Raw genomic sequence first — 25,410 nt, forward strand, 5'->3', positions numbered from 1 at the left:
TGGCCTGAGCTAGGCTGTGAGCTCTTTGACCCAGAGCTCCTCTTCCAGACTCCTTGTTCCTCGCCTTCTCTTCCTTTGACCCCAGAAATTTTTAGTTTGAGGATACAGAGGGAAAGACTAGATATTTACTTTGAGTCAAGTTACCACCTAAGATTCAGTTACTAGTAATGATCATGTGTTGGGCAATTTGATAACATTAACTTGGGTCTCAGTCTTTTTTTAAAATGTTTTATTTTGGGACGCCTGGGTGGCTCAGTCAGTTGAGCATCCGACTTTGGCTCAGGTCATGATCTTGTAGTCCGTGAGTTCCGGCCATGTGTCGGGCTCTGTGCTGACAGCGCAGAGCCTGGAACCTGCTTCGAATTCTGGGTCTCCCCTCTCTCTCTCCCCACTCATGCTCTGTCTCTCTCTCTCTCTCTCTGTCAAAAATAAACAAACATTAAAAAATTTTAAGTTTGTTTTATTTTTTTTATTTGTTAACGTTTATTTTATTTTGAGACAGAGACAGAGTGCTATTGGGGGTGGGGCAGAGAGAGAGGGAGACACAGAATCCGAAGCAGGCTCCAGGCTCCAAGCCATCAGCACAGAGCCGACGCAGGGCTCGAACTCATGAACCGTGAGCTCATCACCTGAGCCGAAGTCAGATGTTCAACCGACTGAGCCACCCAGGTGCCCGGAGGCTCAGTCCTTTTATTATTTATGGCAGTCACAGTTTGAGAAGGAAGCTGACATGTGAGTTCATCTAAGGTAGATTGGTCTTCAGGGCTTGGCTTGTCCATAGCGTTCAATACAGAGGCGACAGTTCTACGGGGTATTGAAGCAAGAGACGGCAGGACTCCTACCCAACACCACTTGCGGTAGGTTGATCGCACCCATGGCCTCAAGAGGTGGCCTGTATCTCTTCCCACCCCTTCCCCATTACTTGTAACCTCTTTCTGCTCTCACTCTGGCTTGGCCTTAACACCTGCTTTGGTCAAGAGAATGATCAAAGACAGAGGGTTTTGAAATTGGGTGTGCATTCCTTCTTGCTCTCGACATGATTAGTTTTCCTTGTTCTTGCGTCCCTGCCTCCGCCCTGAGAACATACCCCACTCACACTGCTGGAGGGGTGTGAGAGACACGGAGGAGATCTACATCATCCCGTTATACCAGCTGGGGCTGTCCTCAGTCAGCCAGCTGGCTGACTTGTAGCACACGTGAGTGAGCCCAGCTAAGATTAGCAGAGCTGTTCAGCCAACCCATAGACTCAGGAGTAGCAAGCAAGTATCATTGCTTTAAGCATGGAGTTTCACAAGTGGTTTTCTCTGAAGTGTTATTTGTAGTAATCACACTTCAAATACAGTAACCAATGGCTCATAACATTTTGTATTTAACTGCAACAATTTGGAACCTATGAGAAGAAGGATTTGGGTCTTCATTTCCTCTTCACTATCAGGACCTATACATTTGTGATGCTTAAAGTTCTTTCTGATACAAGACTTGCACAAAGCTTGTCATTACAACAGTGTTTACGTGTTGCTCTAAAATACAGTCACCTAAGGAACCCTATATTTCTAAGTAAAAACTGTGGCTTTCACGGAAGAATTTTTCTTCCGTATCAAGCTACATTTGGTACAATCCTTGCCCCCTGCAACTTCATGTACCTCCACTAGAGGGACAAAAGGGACTCAAAACCTGCACAGTCCTCAGATCCCATAAATATAAAATCCAATCATTCAAGAAATATTTGTTGACCATCTACAGTGTGCTCCCCCCAGAACATAAAGTAGGTGAAAAAACGATTGAAAAACTGAAAAGTTAAGGGTATTACAGCTGAAAACAGTTTAAACATTTTAATTTTGTCCAAACCAGAATTTATTAAATTTTACTTTCTTAGATTTAAGGGAAGTAAACTCAATAATATTTCCAAAAATCAAGGTACACTAAGGGGGGGGGGTAGTGGCTCAGTCGGTTGAGTCTCTGACTTCAGCCCAGGTTATGCTCTCACGGTTCGTGGGTTCGAGCCCCGCATCAGCACAGAGCCTGCTTCAGATTATCTGTCTCTCTCTCTCTCTCTCTGCTCCTCCCCCGCTCACATTTTTTCTCTCTCTCTCAAAAATAAAACATTTGAAGAAAATTATAAATAAGTAAATAAAAAGTACATTAAGAAAGTGTATGTAAGGGCACACATTTTTCTCTTGGCCTCTGGTTCCATTATGACCAGGCACAGTACTGGGTATTCTGGACGCTATCATGGGTTTTCTTTGTACTGACTCTTGTTGTTTTCAATGTTGCGTTGTAGTATTTCTCTTGATTCCTGAAGGGATTCCCTTCTTTAAAACTGCGCTGAGATGAGTTCTGTCTTCTCCTCACGTTTGTGCTGGCCCTGACTATGACCTGACCATGTGGGGGCCAGATTTATAGCTAGTTTCTCAAGAATGGGATATCTTTGGCACACTTTGCTTAAAAACACTTGATTATTAATAATACTCTGTTAGTCACACCTGCCTGATGTAAGGGAAGCCATAATGTGACCATGACAGCTGTCTCATGCCTACCCCAGGGTGACCTAGAACAGGTATGCTATGCTATTGTGAGATATTTATTTATTATTTATTTTGCACTTGTCACATTGTTAACATCTTTTCAGCTCATCAAGCCTTTTTAAAAGGCTTTTGTGTTGATGGTTGTCTGGTTATCTGTGGTATACATGTGTCATCATGTATTTGATCTGAGCTCTGTCATCTCCAAGTTTTCAGTATAAACAATGCTTTAAGGAAGGTCTTTGAGCTAATTTAAAATGGTCTACTATTTAAGTGCTTTTAAGGGTTACTAGGAGGTTGTGCGTGGAAGAAGCTTGTATGTCTTCCTTAATGTCTGGTTGAAAAAAAACAAACAAACATAACTGTCCCAAAGCCATCAAAACTTTCCCAAACCATCAAAAAAGCCATTAGAAACACAGTAATTTGAAGTTTACCTTCAGGTGTACCCATAGAGAAGCTTTCCGTCATCACTTCTGAATCATTGGTCACCTCCCTCTGCCCTTAACCTTTCCATTCTATTGTGCTAAGGCTATCAACTTTGGTCTGTTATAATCAGATGTTCACGTGTTTTGTCTCTATCCTATGAGTCCCTTGTCTGATTTATCTCTGTATGCCTATGACCCAGCAGAAGATTGGGCTCACAGATCAAATCTACAATGTTTGTTGAGTGAACGCACCAAGAGAGTGTTGCGTCTGCCTCCACAGTAACAGGACAGTGTTCTGATATTCTGGCCTCTGAAGGACAAGTTCTCTGGGTTTTCCAAATCATTTTCTGCTCTTGCCCAACAACTAAAACAGGACCCTTTATGCTTCCAGTAACAACAATTCCATGCTAATTCCATTACGAGCACTATTTCTAAATGACAATAGGTGACTTAGGGAAGGTTTCCTAAAAGCAGAGCCTGAGACAAGGATTTTGGTGTCCATGATTTATTGAGGGAGTGCTCTGAGAAGAGAGAAAGGGAGGGAAGCAGGATGTGGTAGAGAGGGACCTGGGTTCAGCCCAATCCCACATTGAGCTCTGATGCCTGTATTGCACCTCAGGGTTGGCCCCCCTTTGAGGCAAGGTGCCCAGCCTTTCATGCCCCTGTGTCTGTCAGTCACTGGCTGTGTGCTGCTCTCCTGGTGGGGGGAAGGTGCGTTATAGCTCCTGTCTGGCTCAGGCCAATGTGGAGAAAGGACAGCTGGCCTAAAAAAGGAGATTAAGGACAGACATCAACAATATCGACTACTTCCCCCCAACCCCATGACCATCAAATATAAAAAAGAAAGTTGGATTAATCACTTCAATACTTGCTCAAAGCTCATTTTAATGAGATTTTGAACTGCATTTCAAAAGGTTTGTTTCAATGATGCTGCAGCTCCTTAGACTTTCTGGTAAAACCTTCCACTTACTAAAAGATCTTAGGGATTGCTTATTTTACCATTGTCATTTGGCTTTATTGAGCCTAGAATTTAATCGTGTCTACATTTCCAAATATGTCAAAACATATCAAGTGCTTTCATCTTTAAAAAAAAATAAGAAAAGCTTTAGAAGGAGACATTTCTACTGCTTATCCGGGGAGGGGGGACGCTTTCTCTCTGAAATCCTGTAACGTACAGCATGAGAGACTTTCCTCCCTGAATATTACCTCACTTTATAATCAGTACCCAGTCTTGGTTATGTCTCATTTCCATGACCTTATTTCATAAGTAATTTCCAACTGTGATAAAACTGTCTGTGCGGTTTGAAATTCTCAAGCAGCATCTGCCTGTACTATAAACATGGGCTGGCTCGGTTTACATATCTAGCTTTTTGACCACAGATCGTCTTTCTTCCTCTTCCCCATTTCTCAGAAAATTCCTCCTCGGGAGTTTTTGGGTACTGCTAAAGTGACTTCTGGTCTCTGCTCAGGATGTTTTTCTCCCATCTTTCTCTACTTTGACCTCCTCGTCCAAGTTCCTCATAGGCTTTACCCAAGTATCTGTTCTGCCCGTCACAGCGATCCACCCCCGTGCCAGGTGCAGTCCACAGAATGCTGAGATTCATCCTGACCTGTGCTGTAGGAAGCATATATTCTCTCCCCGGCTTGGGGCTGTCATTGTCTCCTGGGCCCCAGAGCTGTTCTACTTGGGCACAGAGTCACTTCTGACCCATAAACATGGCACCATCTAGCTGCCTCATTCTATCTCTTCACTCAAAGGACCTCCAAGTACCCACATAGGTCTGCTGGACACACAGTACTCTCCACCTTTGTGTCTTCTCTCTTTTTGCCTCCTAGAGGATTCTTCTCAAAACCTCCATGCATATCCATTCGCACAGGTAGGTGTTGTGGAGGTACTATTATGGTATATCCCAATTGTTTGCCAAAAGCATCTAAATTCTACGTCTCGTCCAGCCCAAACACCCAAGAAGTCATAGATAAGAAAACTCAGGAGTCTTGGAGATGCTAAGGAATTTGTGCAATGTCATTTATCCATCTTACAAATATTTATTAAGTCTCCACTCTCTAGAGACTGGGGCTATGATACTAAGCAAGACGTACATTGCCTTTCCTTTCATGCAATTTACATTCTGATGGCAGGGAGAGATTCAACAAATGAGAAAGTGAAATATTTGAAATCTTTATTTTTTTCACTTGTCACACTGCAGACATCTTTTCAATGCATCAAATTTTTTAGTTTTTATTTTTTCTGAGTGGGCTGGATGTCTTCTGTTGATGCCTCCAAATGCATCCAGTTGTCTGCCTAGAATGCTGACGCCTTTGGAGAATAATGATAAACTTCCTTGGCTACTGGCTTCCTGTTGGTTTTAGCCAATGGGAAACACCAACAGATATCAGGAAAAGGGAGGAGAGTGAGGTCAGAGTATTTGTTCTCTTAGCTCTTTTCCTGCAGGTCACCATGGGCTGTCTGTCCCTTGAATGAAGAACAGAGCTCCATGAGCTGGTACACTAAGTCTCATCAATCACAATTTCTTACTCCATGTCCATGCTTAAATTTTCTCAAAAGCTTTACATGTGTAATTCTGAAGCCTCCAAAGCCTATCCTGTGATCCACATAAAATAATTTAGAAAGCTTCAGTTATGAAATTTAGGGAATTAATATTCATCGTTGTTTGCACGTCCTGCTTTCCCCACACACTGTGATCACCACATGATCACCATAAAGATAAGACAAAAGGCCAGTGTTGTCTGGATTTTATGGAAAATGAGGTCCAACAAATCCATGGGTAGGAATATGATTTTGCCAGAATCCAAACACGTTCAACCAGGTTCCCTGTTTAAACTTGAATGGGACCAGTAATTTCTTCCTTTCTTCATTTTTTATTGAGATTAAAATCACATAACATAAAATTCACATTTCAACTGTTTTTTAAAGCGTATAGTTCAAGGGCTTTTACGACAGTCAAAATGTGTCACTGCCACCCTGCAGGGCCACGTTAAACCATCTCTGGTGGCAAGCACATTTGGCACGACAGGTTTGTTTGAAACAAAAGTAACAGTACTTTCGACACAGGGTTTAGGGGCACTGACCCCCATGCAGTCGAAAATCTGTGTATATCTTCTGACTCCTCAAAGTCATGACTATTAACAGCCTATTGTTGACTGGAAGCCTTCCTGATAACATAAATAATCGATTACCACATATTCTGTATGTTATATACATTATAGACCACATTCCTACCATAAAGTAAGCTAGAGAAAAGAAAACATTAAGAAAATCATAAAGAAAATACATTTACAGTATTGTACTGTATTTATATCTAGAAAAAAAAAATCTGCGTGTAAATGGACCCATGCGGTTAAAAGCCGTGTTGTTTCCAAGGTCAACTGCGTATTCCAAGGGCAAGGTTCGGTTGCTTTCCAGGGAACCAGGTGCTGACCAGAACTGTTTCAGCGTTAAGTCCAGGCTGCTGTTCTGATGCGGCACAAACACTGGGCTCTGCTTGGTTCTTGTGTCCTGTTCCTGCAGGGTGGAGGGCCTCACCGTGTTTTGTATTTCCAGTCAACGCTCCTATGGACTACCGCCATTTCAAAGTACGGGAAGTTTGCAGAGAAACAACTGTTTTAAAATGACAGGCACAGGGGCGCCTGGGTGGCTTGGTCAGTTGGGCGTCCGACTTCGGCTCAGGTCATGATCTCACGGTCCGTGAGTTCGAGCCCCGCGTCGGGCTCTGTGCTGACAGCTCCGAGCCTGGAGCCTGTTTCAGATTCTGTGTCTCCCTCTCTCTCTGCTCCTCCCCAGTTCATGCTCTGTCTCTCTCTGTCTCAAAAATAAATAAAAGTTAAAAAAAATTAAAAATAAAAAAAAAATTAAAAATAAAATAAAATAAAATGACAGGCACAAAGGGGTGCCTGGCTAGCTCAGTCAGAAGAACATGTGACCCTTAATCTCAGGGTCATGAGTTCAAGCCCCACCTTGGGCATGGAGCCTACTTAAAAAAAAAAAAAATTGAAGAGCACTGGGTGGTATATATAAGTGATGAATTACTGAATTCTCCTAAAACCAATATTGCACTGTATGTTAGCTAATTAAACTTTAAATTGAAAAAAAAAAAAAAAACAGGGTGCCTGGGTGGCTCAGCCAGTTAAGGGTCCAACTCTTGATTTCTGCTCAGGTCATGATATCACGGGTTAGTGGGTTTGAGCCCCACATCAGGCTCTGTGCTGACAGTGTGGAGCCTGCTGGGGTTCTCTCTCTCCCTCTCTCTCTGTCCCTCCCCTGCTTGCTCTCTCTCTCTCTCCTCAAAAATAAATAAACTTTAAAAAAACTGCTTAAATGAAGAAAAAAAACAAAAAATAAACAAAGACTTTAAAAAACTAGCAGTGGTTAAACGGCAGCAAAAGGGGAAGTGGCATTAATGTTTTGTGCTTCAGGTCTACATGTTGGTAAAGGATGATGTTTCCTTCTTTGCTTGAAATGTGGCTTCCCCTTGCAAGACAGTTAATAAGAAAGACTTGGCTTCTGGTTAGAATGAGTAGAGCCATTGTATTTGCTAGATCACCAGCTCGTTATGAGAGGATATAGGGGCCCCTGGGTGGCTCAGTTGGTTAAGCATCCGACTTCTGCTCAGGTCATAGTCTCATGGTCCATGAGTTCAAGCCCCCCCCTCCCCTGCATCAGGCTCTGTACTGACATCTCAGAGCCTGGAGCCCGCTCCAGATTCTGTGTCTCCCTCACTCTCTGCCCCTCCCTTGCCTTGCTCACACTGTTAATTTCTATCAAAAATAAACATTAAAAATTTTTAAAAAAGAAAGGATATAACTCAGGAGCATCTGGACGGAAGAGATGCACAGGGTGAGATGTGGGGAAGGGATACAGCGTTTCCCCACCCTCTGCAGGTGCACCACCAAGCTCCCCAAATCCCCACGTGTTCACTAACTTGGAAGCTCCTTGTACCCCATCCTTTTGGGTTTTTATAAGGGCTTTATTACACAAGCATGCTCGATCAAATCGTTGCGGGCTGGTGGTTGAATGCAATCTCCAGCCCCTCTCTCCTCCCAATAGGTTGGGGGATGGGAATGAAAATTCCAACCCTCTATTTTGGTGGGTTCCCCCTGGCAACCAGCCCCCATCCTTAGGTGCTTTTCAAAAGTCACCTCATTAGCTTAAACCCAGTTGTGGTGACAAGGTTCTTGTCATGAATAACAAGACACCCATTTCAGTGTCTACGAATATAACAAAAGATGTTCCCATTGCTTTTACTGCTCAGGAAATTCCAAGGGTTTTAGGAGCTCTGTGCCAGAAACAGGAGGAAGCCCAAATATATATTTCTTATTACAAATCAAAATGTCACAGCAGAGCTAAAGGAAACCAACAAAGGATTGGGGGGAGAAGTTGCTAGCAATAGGAGGGAAGTCTTTTCAGTCCTTGGCTTAAATGGGCAAGGGGATGGAGAATCTGGAAAACGCCTCACCCTATGACAGAAGAATCTAATCATTGCCCTAATGAGCAATCTCTGCAGGAGAGGAGGAGCTTGGAAAATAAAGATTCCCATCTCTCTCTCTTCCAGCCTTATTCTCTCCTTCCACTGCTACCATTGGTCAAACTGGGTTGGAGACAGAGCACAAGGGAAGCCTGGTAATTCAGTCCCTGCAGGACAACCTCTCAGGGCACAGAGCAGGGTGAAGAAGGATGGAGAACAGATTCTTTCACAATCACCCAGAATGAATTGTTATGAGCTTGTTAAAGTTTGAGAAGCAGCCATACCCTGCCAAACTGTTCCCTAGACCAGGTATTTCCTTCTTTGGATTGGATTGTGGAACAGACTGGGATTCTGTTGTGGTGACAACCTACTGTTCCATCAAGGAAATCTGAGATATCCTAAGTAGGGATTAAAGAAGTTCATTGATGGATTCTTGTGTCTGATGGCTTCTGCTTTTGTTGTTTCCCAGCTTGTTCATCACCTCATGGACCACTCTACCGTTTGTCTGTGTCCCTCTCTGGGGCTTCACATTCAAACTCTCCAAGAGAGAAGCTGAATGGATTGGCCAGTCAGCATTCAATATGGAGAAATACTCTAAGGTAGATTTCTCTGCTTGGGCCACCTCATAGGTTGTTGGTGCTGGATGGTCCCATCAATTGTGGTTAGAAGGTGAAGTCACACAGTACCATGCCTGACAACGTGTGTAAAAACTTCTTTCAGTCCACTTTGTGAAGTGTATCAGTTAGCCTTGGCTGTGTAACAAACCACCCCCAAATTTCATTTGCTTCAAATAACAACCATATTGTTTTGTTCATGATTTTGTAGGTTGGTTAGACATTTCTTCTGGTCTAGTCTAGCCTGACTGGTCTCTGATGAGCTCTTTCATGCATTTGTGGTCAGTTGATGGGTCAGCTGGTTGCTGGATGATCTAGCATAGCCCTACTCCTACTTCTGTCACTGGCAGGTTGACAACCAGAGTGGTGGATTGCTAACTAATGAGCCTTCACTCTCTTCCTCATGGCCTCTCATCCTCTAGTAGACTAGCTTGGGCTCCTTCACATTAAGATTTTGGGAATCAAGTGCAGCAACAGAGGGCAAGCCCCACTAGGCAAGAACTTTCCAAATCTCTGTTTCCATCCTGTTGGCTGTTGTTCCAGTGGCTAAAGCCAGCCACACAGTCAAGTCTAGAGTCAGCATAGGAGGACCATGCACAAAGATGGAGTATTCTTGCATATGTTTGTGCAAATTGTCATATGCAGAATCAGGCTGCAAGCACTTAAAATGCTCAGAATTTCAGGGACTTCTCTTGGGGTCAGGCATTTCAGGTTAACGTTCAGATACTTTTCATGTTAGCTCAGCTGACAGTGATAAACCTAAGCTCTCTTTCATTTGTCATTCAAAAGAAACATTCTCAATATCGCATGGTGCAAATATTTTGAGTCTTACATGGAGGGGCTAACTGCCTGTGGACCATATCTAAGTGATTATTTGAATATTTTACTGCATTGACTGTAATTAATTTACAAAATAAATGTCAGGGATAATAAGGTGATACTTGATAAATGCAACAAAATCAAGATAAGGAGTAAATCACTAGATAAGGATTTACTCCTTGTGTGTATTTGGACTTGTTAAACTAGGGTTTTTGTTTTTGTTTTTTGCTGTACCTGTGCTGGCTCTTAGAAAGATTCTTCTGATATGAACTAGAAGAAAATTTCAGGACACCATGCTAGTGGGACCAATCAAGACTTTCATCAGCCTAGTAGATGAGTATAATCGGGATGAGTGACCCTATCTCAAAGTCCAAGAATATGGGTATGTCATTTTCCCAAGATGGTAAACTGAGAAGTGACACCATAATAAGGAACTGGATGGTACATAGATACACTGGCACAGTGGGATACACTCTCCCACAGCCTGGCCTTCTCTCTCTTGCTAAGAAGTTCACCAAATTAAAGAAGCCTCTCCAAAGTTGGATCCATTTTCTTGGTGTGAATGGAAGTTGATGCCACTCTCCATTACCTGATTTTCCACATGGAACACCATCATCATTTCCAAACTCATTTTCTGAGACACTTCAATACGATCCACCCTCACGTAACGCACTATTTAAATTACCCAAATGAGGGGCGCCTGGGTGGCGCAGTCGGTTAAGCGTCCGACTTCAGCCAGGTCACGATCTCGCGGTCCGTGAGTTCGAGCCCCGCGTCAGGCTCTGGGCTGATGGCTCGGAGTCTGGAGCCTGTTTCCGATTCTGTGTCTCCCTCTCTCTCTGACCCTCCCCCGTTCATGCTCTGTCTCTCTCTGTCCCAAAAATAAATAAAAACGTTGAAAAAAAATTAAAAAAAAAATAAATTACCCAAATGAAAAGAGAACTAAGGGACCCTGCATTATGCAAGCTGCCCAGTCAACACCCCCAGCCTTCTCATCCACCCACGAGACTCCTTGAGAAATTGGAGTTCCAGATAAGAAGCGATGTACTTCCTTCTTCATTAGCTCTGATAAGCTGCCAGGGTAAGAAACAAGAACTTTTCATCTTGTGGGTGAGTAAGAACAGATTAGTGTCTTTCCATAGAAAATAGAAAATGTTTCACAGGTTATGTTGGGTCTAGGAAAATGTCTGGTACTGCAGAAATGTTCAAGGAGACCTCGTTCTATATCCTGTTGCTTTGTTTATTGAAAGCTGCTATTGTAGGGATCGTTTTCTAGCTTCTGGTCGTGCAACACGTGGTAATGCAGAACATACTGAAATGCCTCGGTGCTCTCGACAGATGATGAATTATATATTAAGGGGCTTCAGGTGAATTAAAATCCAGGCATACCTTATTTTACTGCACTTTGCTTAATTGCACTTTGCAAATACAGCATTTTTTTTTTTTTTACAACTTGTAGGTTTGTATCAAGAAATCTATTGGCACTATTTGTTGGACAGCATTTGCTCACTTCGTGTCTCTGTGTCACACTTTGGTAATTCCAGCAGTGTTTCAAATTTTTCATTATTATTATGTTTGTTTGGTGATTTGTGATCACTAATATGACTCTTGAAAGCTCAGATGGTTGTTAGCATTTTTCAGCAATAAAGCGATGTTTCTGTAACGGATGTACATTTTATATGGATATAATGCTATTGCATTATGTAATAGGTTACAGTATAATGTACACATATTTTTATATGCACTGGGAAACCAAAACATTTATTTGACTCACTATATTGAGGGGGTCTGGAACCCACTCTGCAATATCTCTGAGGTATGTCTGTAATAAAGTTTCAAGAAACGAGCCTGAAGCAGACGTAGCATATAACCAATTTGTTACTGAAAATGAAGAAAACAAGACCCAGAAAGATGAATATGTTTACTGAGGTCACATAGTGAATTAACAAGCTTTGTCACTCCCCACGCCTCACCTCCACGATAAACACATCAGCACAATTAAATGCAAGGCTCACTGTCAAAGGATTGTCTATTTCGTTCACGGCCAAGTGACTCACTGTACAGGTCAGTGTTTTTCCAGCTGTTTGTGACCCACTGGAGGGGGGCAGGGTCATGAAACCAACTTAGTGGGTATTATAACCAGCATTTTAAAAGGAATGCAAGGGACTATAATTATAAAATATCAAATGTAGCATGTTAATTTGTGAAACTTGGTTCAGTTTGCCCTCTCTCTCTCTCTCTCTAATGAAAATGTATTTCTTATAGTGGGTCATGGTCAAAAATCTCTCCGAGTTAGCATTCTAGGTACGTAAAAAAAAAAAAAAAAGCCAGCCACAGAAAGACAAATACTGTATGATCTCCGTTATATGTAGGAGTTACAATACTCAAATCCATAGAAGCAGAGGGTAGAACGGTGGTTGCCAGGGGTTAGGGGATGGGGGAAATGAGAAGTGATGGTCAATGGGTACAAAATTTCAGTTATGCAAGATGATAAGTTCTGGAGATATACTATGCAACATGGCGCCCATAGCTAACAACAGTATTATATACTTACGATATGCTGAGGGGATAGATCTTATGTTAAGTGTTTGTATCACACATGTATGTGTGCATACACATAAACACACACAAATAACCACAAAGGGGCAGGAGGAAACTCTGGGAGGTGATGGATATCTTTATGGCCTTGATGGTGGTAATGGTTTCATGGATATATACTTAAGCCCAAACTCATTGAATTGCACACATTAAACATGTACAGCTGTTCACATGCCAATCATACCTCAGTAAGGTGATCTTAAAAAGCCCAAAAGAGGGGCCCCTGCATGGCTCAGTTGTTTGAGCATCTGACTTCAGCGCAGGTCATAATCTCATGGTTTATGAGTTCGAGCTCCACATTGCACTTACTGCTGTGAGCGCAGAGCCTGCTTTGGATCCTCTCTTCCCCCTCTCGCTCTGTCCCTCCCTGGCTCGTGCTCTCTTTCTCTCTCTCAAAAATAAATAAACATTTAAAAGAAGACCCAAAAGACCAAATCAGCATTGCTAAAGGTTTCAGTGGTTCTGAAAAACATGATCACCTCTTTCACATAAAATGCTCACTTTAGTTAAACCAGTTTCAAAAGAGGCCTCAGAAAAGAATTATCCTCATCTAGACATGATTTTTTTTTTAGTTTTTTAAAAAGTAAGCTCTATGCCCAACATGGGGCTTGAACTCACAACCCTGACATCAAGAGTCACATGCTCTACTAACTGAACCTGCTAGGTGCCCGTAGACATAGTTTCTTCACACAAAGAGTTTCCACAGTATATTTTGGAAGTAGGTTTTTGGAAGGGAAGAGAGCCATGAATCAAATAAAGGAAATGGATGTTGAGAGAAGGGAAAGCATCCAGGAGATTACAAGTATAAGTCCTCCAAGATTCCCAGGTACAGAATTTGACTTGCAATTATACGATTTGTCCATTTCAGATATTAAAAGCTGGTGGCCCACTGGTTCTGCAATTAGGGAAAAAGTAGAATTGAATGTCTTTATTTTTTTTTTTAATTTTTTTTTCAACGTTTATTTATTTTTGGGACAGAGAGAGACAGAGCATAAACGGGGGAGGGGCAGAGAGAGAGGGAAACACAGAATCGGAAACAGGCTCCAGGCTCTGAGCCATCAGCCCAGAGCCCGACGCGGGGCTCGAACTCACGGACCGCGAGATCGTGACCTGGCTGAAGTCGGACGCTTAACCGACTGCGCCACCCAGGCACCCCAGAATTGAATGTCTTTAGATAGAGCCCAGAATCTTCAGTTCTCCACACTCCTCCTTGCTTCCCCAAAATGGCCTTGCTTATTTATATTACATGTTTTGCACCTAGGAAATGCTGAGGCTTAGTATCTCACTGCACTTTATATGTGGGTTTTGGACTCAGCCTGACTTTTCCAAGTCTTAGCTTTGCATTGTGCTAGCAGTGCCACCTGGAGCAGGTGACAGACTCTCTTCAAGCCTCAATTTCATCACTGGAAGAGTGGGAAGATATTATATGATCTACATCACAAGGTGGTTGTGAGCTTTCAATGAAACAATAGTGTCAAAACACTTAGTAAGGGACTTAGCCCACCACAGAAGTTCCATAAATGTTTTGGGGACGTGAGAATAGAAGGCTAACAGAAGTATGTGCAGCAAAATTTGACTTGCATGCTAGATGCCAGCACATAATGTGTGACTAGCCTGTTCAAGCCATCAGGACTAAGACTTTTTTCTGAAAGGGGCCTTCTGAGGCCACTACTTTGTTCCTGGGGGAGCTTCACAGGACCCTGTGAATTCTCAACGCCTCTTGATAATGGATCAATCCTTAACACACAAAGTCGTGGTTATAATTGGTGTCAGGAAAGAGACATGGGAGACCTCCATCACTACCATTGTCATCACCACCACCATCATCACCATAACCACTACCACAGTCCAGCAATTGCACTACGAGGTATTTACCCAAAGGACACCAAGTACAGATTTGAAGGGGAACGTGCACCCTGATGTTTATGGCAGCACCGTCAACAATAGCCCAACGATGGAAAGAGCCCAATGCCCATTGACTGATGAATGGATAAAGAAGATATAGTGTAAATATATTCATCAAAAAGAATGAAAGTTTGCCATTTGCAACAACACACACGGAGCTAGAATGTATTATGCTAAGTGAAATAAGTCAATCAGAGAAAGACAAATACCATAGGATTTCAGTTATATGTGGAATTTAAGAAACAAAACAGATGAACATATGGGAAGGGGAGGTGGGGAAGAGGAGAGAGGGAAACAAACCATAATTGACTCTTAGCAATAGAGAACAAACTGAGGGTTGATGGAAAGAGGTGGGTGGGGGATGGGCTAGAGAGGTGATGGGGATTAAGGAGGGCACTTGTTGGGATGAGCACTGGGTGTTGTATGTAAGTGATGAATCGCTGAGTTCTACTCCTGAAACCAATATTGCAGTGTATGTTAACTAATTAAAATTTAAAAAAGAAAAAAAAAGGCAGAAATCAAAATGTTTTGAGAAGCATTGGCCACCTGGCCCCTGAAGTCTGTGACCATCCGAAATTGACTTTCATGGGGTTTATTCATTCCAGGAACCCTTGGCACGTCCTGTTTGAGAGTGCTTCTCAATTGTTGCTTCTGATATCGCAGTGCTATGGGAAGCAGGTGTCTGCCCCTGCTCTCAGGTGAGTGCAACAAAGAATTCTCTCTTCTCCCCATGACCCTGATATCCCAGTTTGGGTTGCTCCCCCAAATTTGTCACTTTGTGCAGAAATGACTGTGTGAGCCAGTCCTATTAGAAACTCTCACACTGAGTCTCTTAGTTGCTCTCCCCAAGCATAACTAAGACAAAGACTTGGATGTAAGTAGTTCACTTGGGAAGGGATCCCAGGAGGCACACAGGAGGGAGTGGAGGATGCCAGATGGGACAGAGACAAGAGCAGATGAAGGATGTGTTAACAATGAGTTACCTCTGTGGGTAACTGCCATTCAACACTGCTGGGGAGCCCCCAAGAGGGAATACCTAACGTGCCTTAGCAGGGCAAAGAGACTGGGCTATACACCCTTGGTCCTCATCTCTCACAGCTAGATAGCCACTCCAGCATAACTTCTGAACATTTGGGGCTTGTCCCCCACAGGCTGCAGAAAATGCTCTCCTACTGAAAGACAGAGTAAGTTATCTGTATGGATAGGAGCCTTTTCAGGGGAAGACTATGGGGGGGACACTTCAAGGGTCTGCTATAGTGATCAACCACCAAGAGGGTCCGGGGTTGGACCACTGTAGTTTAGTACAATGACCTGGGCCTATACCTACCCTTCTGCTCTGGGATTTTGAATCTGCAAGGTATGGGTTAAACCAGGCTTGTTAGACGATCTTATTAGCAAGCATGTGATGTCCGGTATATGTCAGGAGTGGGCAAACTTTTTGTATCAAGGGCTAGATAATTACTATTCTCAGCTTTGTGGGCCATGTGGTCTCCCTCTGAACTCCTCAACTCTGCACTGCCATACAAGAGTACCCCCAAGCCTTCCTCCACCTGATGGGCATGGCTGTGTTCCAATAAAACTTGATTTATATTGACCATGTAAGAACTGTAAAAACCATTCCTAGCTCACAGGCCATACAAAAACGAGCAGTGGTCTGAATTTGACCTGTGGGCCATAGTCTGCTGACCCCTGCCCCATAGGGACCAAGTAATATTTCTTTTTTGTGAAGAAAGCATTCACAAGGATATTGCTGGTATTTGGGCTTTTTTTTTTTTTTTTTTTTTTTTTTTTTTTTTTTCAGAAATGGCCATGTCATATGATTCAGCCTGTTATCATGAATCCTTAAAGGTCATGTTTTTGTCAGTACCCATAATAGGAAGCATAGTAAATATTACAGAGGAGGCAGAAAGAGCCTTATCTTGTCCAAGAGATCTGTCTCATTTTGTGATCATCCAAACGGGCCATGGGCAGATTTCTTACTCTTCCCCCGTTGTCATACTTAAACCACCTGGGGGCTGGTGTTAGCTGTGAAAGCCAATGCCTCCAGATTTTAGCAAAGGATCCCAGCACAGCCTGCTTGTGAGGAAAGAGAAAAAAAATCCAAGAAAAAACATTTTTCAAGTGCCTGGTTATTTGCCACCTATATGTACCTTGAGGGAGTGATATTAGGAAACATGTGGAAAGCTTTCTGCATTTCTTTTTTTTTTTTTTAATTTTTTTTCAATGTTTTTATTTATTTTTGGGACAGAGAGAGACAGAGCATGAACGGGGGAGGGGCAGAGAGAGAGGGAGACACAGAATCGGAAACAGGCTCCAGGCTCCGAGCCATCAGCCCAGAGCCTGACGCGGGGCTCGAACTCACGGACCGCGAGATCGTGACCTGGCTGAAGTCGGACGCTTAACCGACTGCGCCACCCAGGCGCCCCTCTGCATTTCTAAATTCATCCCCAACTTTAAAAAAAAAAATTTTTTTTAACGTTTATTTATTCTTGAGAGAGAGAAAGAGACAGAGCATGAGTAAGGGAGGGCCAGAGAGAGAGGGAGACACAGTCTGAAGCAGGCTCCAGGCTCCGAGCTGTCAGCACAGAGCCCGATGCGGGGCTCGAACTCACAAGCCACGAGATCATGACCTGAGCCTGAAGTCGGTTGCTTAACTGACTGAGCCACCCCAACTTTCATATAAAGCTTCATCTAAAAATGTGGGAGATATTTTTAAGTCATCCTCAAAATGGACCATGCCCCAAACATGCTCATCCATTCCAAATTTCCCACAGTCTTGGACTTTGAGGCTTCTTATGGTCTGTGCTATTCAGATCCCCTCTTACTCCAGAGAAAGCACTGGTTACTAGGAGTTAGACCTGGGCTGTGTTCTGCCATAGCCACCAGGCACGCGTTGGTCTTGAGCACTAGAGAACAGGCCAGCCTGAATGGAGATTGGCCCCACGTGCCAAATGCATCTTTGGTCTCAAAGACTATCTTACACGCAGGAAAGAATGCAAAACACTTTATGAATAATTTGCCACATCTGGATTGCGGGTTGAAATGATCACATCTTGACTATTGGGTCAAACACAATAATAAAATTAATTTCACCTGTTTTTCTCAGCCTTTAAAACGCAGCTACTAGCAAATTTAAAAGGACCCCCGTGGCTCACATTATATCTCCCTCGGACAGTGTGGGGCTAGAGGTCTAGACAGGTCTAGGTGCACTGTTGCATGTGGAAAGGAGTTTGGCAGTTGGCCTTTCGGTGCTACGCTTGGAGAAAAGCTTTATGAGCCGCTGACTTTTCAGAAATCGGGACGCACAGCTAATGATATTGTGATTTATAATGAGATATACGTCTTTGGGCTTTGTCCCCATTTGGGAATTTCCCTGAGGAGCGTGATGAAACACGTGTCTTCTGTTATGGTAATAAGGTGATTTGGGTCACTCACGGCAGGGCGGGGCTAGGGCTGGGGGCGGGGCGGGGGCGGGGAGCGGGGCGGGGGCGGGGAGGGTGGGGCGGGGCCGGGGCCGGGGAGCCAATCACGTAATCAGCAGGCTAGCCCTTTCAGCCCCACCTCCTGATTTTCGGGGAGGGGCGAAGAGCTGGAGGGTGGGTAGCCAGCCGAGGGTCAAGGGTCTAATCAATCTTGCCTGTGTGAGGAAGTCTCCCTAAGACCCGAGAGGCTGCTGGGGCTGGTGAAGCTGGTCTGCGGAGAGTGGCCTCCCGGAGAGGGCAAGGAGGCTCTGCGCCCTTCCCCTGTTATCTTGCCCCATCCCTCCTCCATCCAGTGTTCCTGCGTGATACCTTTTCCTAACAGGTCAGCAATCTAGTAACTGCAATGTTTCTCTGAGCTGCTCCAGCGCATTAATGCAGCAGGAGAGGGAGGTGACAACTTAGGCTTTCTACGGCTTCTGAAGGCGGGGGGGGGGGGGGGGGGCAGGCTTGTGGGAGCAAGCCCTTAACCTGTGGGATCTGATGCTGTCTCTGGGTAGATGGTGCAGAAGTTGAGCTGAATTGTAGGACACCTAGCTGGTGTCAGAGCACTGATTGCTGGTGTGGGAAACACCCCCCACCCCCCACACAAACTTTCGCACATTGAAACTGGGTGTAGACCCTCTTACAGCTGCAATCAGATGGCCCTGGCCCGCTTCACTAGTATATGATGCCCTCCCTGACCCTCACCTTTGTAATCTGCCTGGAAGAATCTGCAATGAAGTCAGCAGGGTATGCCCGGCCCTATCCCCATTGGGCTTCAGCCAAGCTGAACTGTCCCCCTCTCTCTGTTCCAGGTCTCACTGTCCTGCTGGCTCTGTCAGGATCACTTGTCAAAAATTCTGAAGGTGAGCTTACTCATTGCCAAATTCCAGGGAACGGAAATTAGGGTCTGCGACCTGCCTCAAGGAGGGGGAAGGAGCCCTTTTCAAGGGAGACCACATAAATCCCTGCTGCCTTCTTCCTTTTGCCTGCAGCTCCCAAGGACTGCCCCCCGCCTTTGCATCGTCATCGCCATTTATGTAACTCGTGCTTTGCACCAGGCTCAATGCTAAGCAAATTGCACACTGATCCCATGCAATCCTGACATTCCTACAGAGAAGGTCCTGACCGTATCCTCACTTGACCAGTGGCCCTCTGGAGAAGTAGCTGGCTCAAGGTCGCACAGCTGGTGGATGGTGGACTGTGCCCTTTCTTTCCCAGAGCCTGTGTCCAAGTCATGGCAGGAGATACTTTTGCTTTTCCCCATGTCCTGGGTTGCGTCCCTCCAGAAGCACACCCTGAGAAAAGGACCTGAGAACAAGTCATTTATCTGGGAGGTTGATGAGTTTGGGGGTGATAGTTCATGGGGTCTGGAGCCTACGACCAAGAAAGAATTCTTGAAGACATCTTTGTTGCAAAAAGGTGATTTTATTGAAGCATGGGGACAGGACCCCTGGGCAGGAAGAGCTGCCCCGGGACCATGAGGAGAAACTGGTTATATACGTTGGGGTTGTAGGAGGTCTAATCCAGGGGAAGTTTCTAGTGAGATTTTCATATTTCCTAAGAAGACTCACAGGATACTGGAGGCCTAGCTATTGTCAGGCTAGGGTTGTTTTTCCCTCTAACAAATCATTAGCATTAAGACAGTAAGGAGTTCCTGTAGAAACATTTTACTCTGCCCGCCTCCTCAAGTATTTGTCAATGGGCTGCAGATTATAAGGAAATTTAGTTGTATCTGCCATTTCCTTCTGCCTTTGTTTCCCACATCACTATGGAGGGGTGGTGGAGACTTAGGTCCTGCAGGACTATGGTCTCTATTAATTAACCCTGTGTTTTCCCCCTTCCCTTTGTTCTTGGGCACCCAGGAGAGCCAGAGGAATATCACACATATATTGCACCTGGTGGGGAGGCGAGGGTTGCAGTGGCCTATCAGCTTGTTCCCTCATCAGAGGTGATTCTAGGAAGTGCCAGGTGGGAGTGGGAAATTACCTGGGAAGGTGAGGAGCCATAAGGATCCATTGTCAAGCAGGTTGCATGTAACAATGGGAGCTGGGATGTACTAAGGAGTGTGCACCCCAGCGTTATTCCCCTTGATGAGTAAGGAAGCTGTTATCTTCTTAAACTTGTGGTAAAATATACATAACATAAAATTCACCATCATGATCATTTTAAAGTGTGCAGCTCAGTGACATCAAACACATTTACACTGTTGTCTAACCATCCCCACCAACCACCTCCAGAACATTTTTCCTCTTCTGAAACTCTTCCCCATTGAACAATTCCCCATTTGCCTTCCCACCAGCCCCAGGATCCACCATGTGCTTTCTGTCTTTAGGAATTCGACTCCTCTAGGGACCTCCTGTATGTAGCATCAAACAGTAGTCATCCTTTGATGACTGCTTTATTTACCCACCGTCATGTCTTCAGAGCTCACTCATGTTGTTGTAGCAGGTGTTGGAATTTCCTTCTTTCTTAAAGCTGAATAACATTCCATTGTATGGATGGGCCACATGGTGTTTATTCATCTGTCAGTGGACTCTGGGGTGTTTCCACCTTTTGGCTACTGTGAATAATGCAGCTATGAACACAAGTGTGCAAATATCTCTTCAAACCCCTTCTTTCAGTTCTTTGGGATATATACCTAAAAACAGAATTGCTGTATCATATGGTAATTCTATAAATTTTTTAATTATTATTTTTGAGAGAGAGAGAGCATGAGCAGGGGAGGGGCAGAGAGGGAGAGACAGAGAGAGAGAGGGAGAGACAGAGAGAGAGAGAGAATCCCAAGCAGGCTCTGTGCCATCAGCATGAGGCCTGATGCGGGGCTTGAACTCATGAACTGTGAGATCATGACCTGAGCCAAAATTGGATGCTCAACAGACTAAGCCACCCAGGCACCCCCCCCCACCTTTTTTTAAACACCCTGACTCATGTCAGTCATTGATTGAGGGATCTGCTCCATTGCTATCCTGCCTTGTGAGCACAGAGGACTCTGGTGGCCAGAGAAAGCCCTCAGGTAGAGAGACTCAGGTGCTGACAGTGGGAAGTTCTGTTGAGCATAAGTGATGCTGGTGGCTGAGGCTGGATGTGTGTGGGGCAGACACTGCAAGCATCTGTGTTCAGCAGTAGGAGGGGTGGGCAATGGAGGCTAACAGCGCTATTCTGCTGACCACAGCATCTGAGACATCGTAAGGGCTTAAGGAATATTTCTTGAATGAATGAGTACATGAATGGAATGATCCTGTGTTCTCTGCAGGTCTCTGTCCCAAGTGCCCTGAAAATGCCAGCTGCTCCAACAGTACCCACTGTGCTTGTAAAGATGGATTTCAGTCCGTGTCTGGGAGGAAGTACATTGAGCCCCATGAGAAGTGTGAAGGTAATGATGGAACCCACATCATCCTGGAATCCCTGGACGAGGCAGGGGCATGTGTTCTATGGGTGTGCCAGTGACGTAAAGATGAAGTCGTGCTACAGGATGGAAATGTCAGGGCTGTCTCAGTGCCCCTAGAGAAGTCCCTACCCTTTGTGTCCCCTTCACTCTCTCTGAGGCTGGCTTCATGTTTTTCTTTAGAGGAAGGTAGAGTTCCCAGGACCCTTGATGTTTCAAGCACTGGTTTTTGTTTGTCTGAGAATCCATAGGGGTGGGGACTGTGTCTGTTTTGTTCATTGCTGTATGCTGAGGACAGAGAATAATGTCACATAACAGAGACCCAATAAAAATGTGTAGTCCAAGAGAACAAATGAACAACTTACTATCTTGACAATATCTTCCATGATCTGGCCCCAGCTTAGTATTTCAGTTTCCCTTTTCACTACTCCCTTCTGCTCCAGCCTAAATAAGCCTTTCTCATTTCCACAAATTCTAAAGGTCTATTTGAGTACACCAAAGACAAAAACCACTCCTGGATATCTGACCGGTAGAGATGGATAACGGCTTGGTGGAGTTGTGTAAATTCAGAAGGCAAAGCGAACCATGGTAGACTACTTAGGATTTACTCTATTTTATTGTGGCAAAATATATGCAATGTAAAATGTACCATTTTAACCATTTTGGGGTGTATCTTTCAGAAGCATTAAATACATGCATATTGTTGCGCAACCATCCCCACTGTCCATCCCTAGAACCTGTTCATCTTCCCAAACCGAGATTCCGTTCCCATGAAACACAGACTCCCCACCCCTGGCTCCCACCATCTACTCTCTGTCTCTGTGGATGGGACTCCTCTAGGGACCTCCTGTGAGTGAAATCAGACAATACTGGATTTATTTATTTAAATTATTTTTTTTTAATTATAAAATATACACAACAAAATTTATCATTGTAACTATTTTTTTTTACTTGTGAAACATTTTTTGTTTTGGTATGTTTTTTTCTTTACTTCAAATTTGTATGTAAATTCCAGTTAGTTGGCATATAGTATATCAGTTTCAGGTGTAGGATTTAGTGATTGGTCACTTACATACAAAACCCAGGGCTCATCCCAACAAGTGCCCTCCTTAATCCCCATCACCCATTTAGCCCATCCCCCAACCCCCCTCCCTCCACCAACACTCAATTTATTCTGTCATTAAGAGTGTGTTTTATGGTTTGCCTCTCCTTTTTTCCCCTATGTTCATCTGTTTTGCTTCTTAAATTATACATATGACTGAAATCATACGGTATTTGTCTTTCTCTGACTTATTTCACTTAGCATAATTATATATATATACATATATATCATATAGATATGATATAGATATAGATATAGATATCACATCTTCTCTATCCCTCCATCAGCTGAGGACATTTGGGCTCTTTCCCTAGCTTGGCTATTATAGATAATGCTGTTACAAATATCAGGATGCGTGTGCCCCTTTGAATCAGCACTTTTGTTTCCTTTGGGTAAATAGTAGTATAATTGCTGGTTCATAGGATAATTCTACTTTTAACTTTTTGAGGAACCTCCACAGTGTTTTCCAGAGTGGCTGCACCAGTTTGCATCCCCACCAACAGTGTAAGAGTGTTCCCCTTTCTGCATCCTTGCCAACATCTGTTGTTTCCTGTGTTAATTTTAGCCATTCTGACAGGTGAGAATCACTATAACTATTCTTAAGTGTACAGTTCACTGAAATTAAGTATATTCACAATGTTGTGCAACGATCCCTACCCTCCATCTCCAGGACTTTTTTCATCTTGCAAAACTGAAACTCTGTCCCCACTGAACATTAACTTCCCGTTCTCCTTCCCCAGGCTCCCATGATCATACTTTCTGTCTCCATTAATTTGACTCCACTAGGGACCTTCTATAAGTGGAATCATAAAACATTGGATGTATCTATTTTTAAAGCTTTTTAAAACAGCTCAGGGAATTCTGTATTACCCTTTGCCCAATTCCCCTAAGGTCAGCTAACAATATGACCATACTACAATGATGAAAACCAGGGAATTAATACTGGTCTAATCGTGTTAAATAAACCACAGACTTTTTTTTTTTTTTTTAACCAGTTTCACCAATTTTTCTCTCATTGTCCTTTTTTCCTGCTTCAAGAACCATTTCAGGATCCTATTTAGTTGCCATGCTCCTGAGACAGCAATCTGTGACAGATATTTGGCCTTTTCTCATCTTCCACGACTTTGACACGTTTGGTAGGACACCAGAGATGCCCTTTTGCACTTTGCTCTTTTTTCTTGATTAACAGTATATCCTAGAAATTACTCCAATTCATGTAGAGATATTCCCCACTCTTTTACGTAGCTGTGTGGGTAAACCATAGTTTCTTCAACCCTCTTCTGTGTGTGAGGGCATTTTAGTTGAACACTTAGGCTCTTTCCAATATTTGTGGGAGATGTGTCTTCAGGGTAGAGTCCTGGAGGTGAGGTGGCTTAGTTAAGAGGTAAGTCCATATGTACCTTGATTAGCTACCCCAAATTTAATTCCAGGAGAGTTGTACCAATTGACATTCCCACCACCATTGCATGAAAGCACCTGTCTCCCCACCATCTTGCCGACAGAACATGTTTTCAGAATGCATTGCCAGTATGCTAGGTGAGAAATGGTATCTCAGTAGATTTTTCACGGTCATCTCTAATTATGATACAATTTTTAAAGTCATCTCTATGCTCAATGTAGGGCTTGAACTCACAGCCCTGAGATCAAGAGCCAACCAGGTGCCCCTAATTATGAACAATCTTGAACATTTTATGTTAGAGGATCATTTTTGTATCTTCTTTCTGAATTTCTGTTCATGTCTTTCCCCTATATTTTTTACTGAGTGTTTCTTTTTCTCCCAATTTTTTATTTCTTTATAGGTTAGAGATCTGGGTCCCTTGTCAGTAGTATACATGGAGAATATTTTCTCTGTGTTTGTCAATTGTCTTCAGACTTTGTTTATGTATTTTATTTAGCCATGCAACTAATTTAAAAAAATTATATAGGCAAATTTACTAAGGAACTTAAGTCTTCATTACAATGTTTTCCCCTACACTGAGATCAAAGAATTCACCTCTGTTTAATTCTAGTATTTGTATGGCTCCATTTTTACATTTGAATCTCTGATCCACTTAGAGTTTATTCTTAAGAATTGTATGAGACCCAGGTCTCATTTTATCTTATTTTTTAATAAGACCCAGAACCAGGATGAAGGGGAACCCCGTTTAAAGAAGGGAAATGTACAAAGGTAAAATGTGCACTTGTTAGACTGTTTGAGACTATTTGGTTCTGCGGCAGAAGACAGAAAAAATCCAATGGGATATGTAAAATGCATAAGATGTGTAAAAATAGGTATAAGTAGTGGGGTGCCTGGGTGGGTCAGTTGGTTGAACATCTGACTTTGGCTCAGGTCATGATCTCATGGTTCGTGGGTTCGAACCCCACGTCAGGCTCTCTGCTGTCAGTGCTGAGTGAGCTTTGGATCCTCTGTCTCCGTCTCTCTGCCCCTTCCCTGCTCATGCTCTCTCTCTCAAAAATAAAAACACTTAAAAAAATAGCTGTAAGTAGTTAGTGGGTAGAACGTGTGTGTTAAACATAGAATGGAATGGAGAGAACAACAGTATTCATGAAATAATAAATATACTCAAAGTACATAGGTGCTAAATGTTCATAGCACATAAATAAGAGGCATTTGATGCCCAAGATGTACAATATAAACAAAATATACACAAGCACTTAATATTTATGAGGTCTTAACTCAGTTACTCATTAGTGATAACCATTCCGGTCCATGTACCTTCTACCCAACACACACACCCCTAGACCAATAAAACCCATAATAGACTAATAGCAAGTTGCAGCTTTTGGCTAAGTGTGCTTGTCCTGAGTCCTTCCCACAGAGGGAACAAGTGTGAGTCATTGATTGGCTCAGGGCACCTTCCATCTGTGAGTCCCTTTGCTTGAGTCGCAACTCTGGTCCGTCAGATAGATGTGGCAGATAGATGCAGGACGTGTGAATATTGCACGTGCCAGGACTTAGGTAGCAAAAGGTGAGCCTTATGCTTCACTTGTACCATTTCTTAAAGGCATGTGCACCTGCCCTATCTCTTTCCCCTTGCTCCTTGCTGTGTGTTTTAAGTTGATATAGCAAACTGTGTGATCCAAGCATTGAAA

General features: G+C 43.5%; 1 protein-coding gene across 1 annotated transcript in view; it reads left to right on the plus strand.

The window, feature by feature from the left end:
* Nucleotides 1-10,717: 10,717 nt before the first annotated feature.
* Nucleotides 10,718-25,410, plus strand: part of LOC115499444 (putative adhesion G protein-coupled receptor E4P) — a 78,354-nt gene continuing 63,661 nt past the window's right edge. Inside the window, exons 1-4 of the mRNA XM_032595722.1 lie at nucleotides 10,718-10,973; nucleotides 14,972-15,064; nucleotides 18,643-18,693; nucleotides 21,084-21,203. Coding sequence (XP_032451613.1) covers nucleotides 15,034-15,064; nucleotides 18,643-18,693; nucleotides 21,084-21,203 — 202 coding nt within the window. The 5' untranslated portion in view covers nucleotides 10,718-10,973; nucleotides 14,972-15,033. The remainder of the gene's footprint in view (nucleotides 10,974-14,971; nucleotides 15,065-18,642; nucleotides 18,694-21,083; nucleotides 21,204-25,410) is intronic.

The sequence above is a fragment of the Lynx canadensis genome, chromosome A2 (assembly GCF_007474595.2).
Source record: "Lynx canadensis isolate LIC74 chromosome A2, mLynCan4.pri.v2, whole genome shotgun sequence".
NCBI lineage: Eukaryota > Metazoa > Chordata > Mammalia > Carnivora > Felidae > Lynx > Lynx canadensis.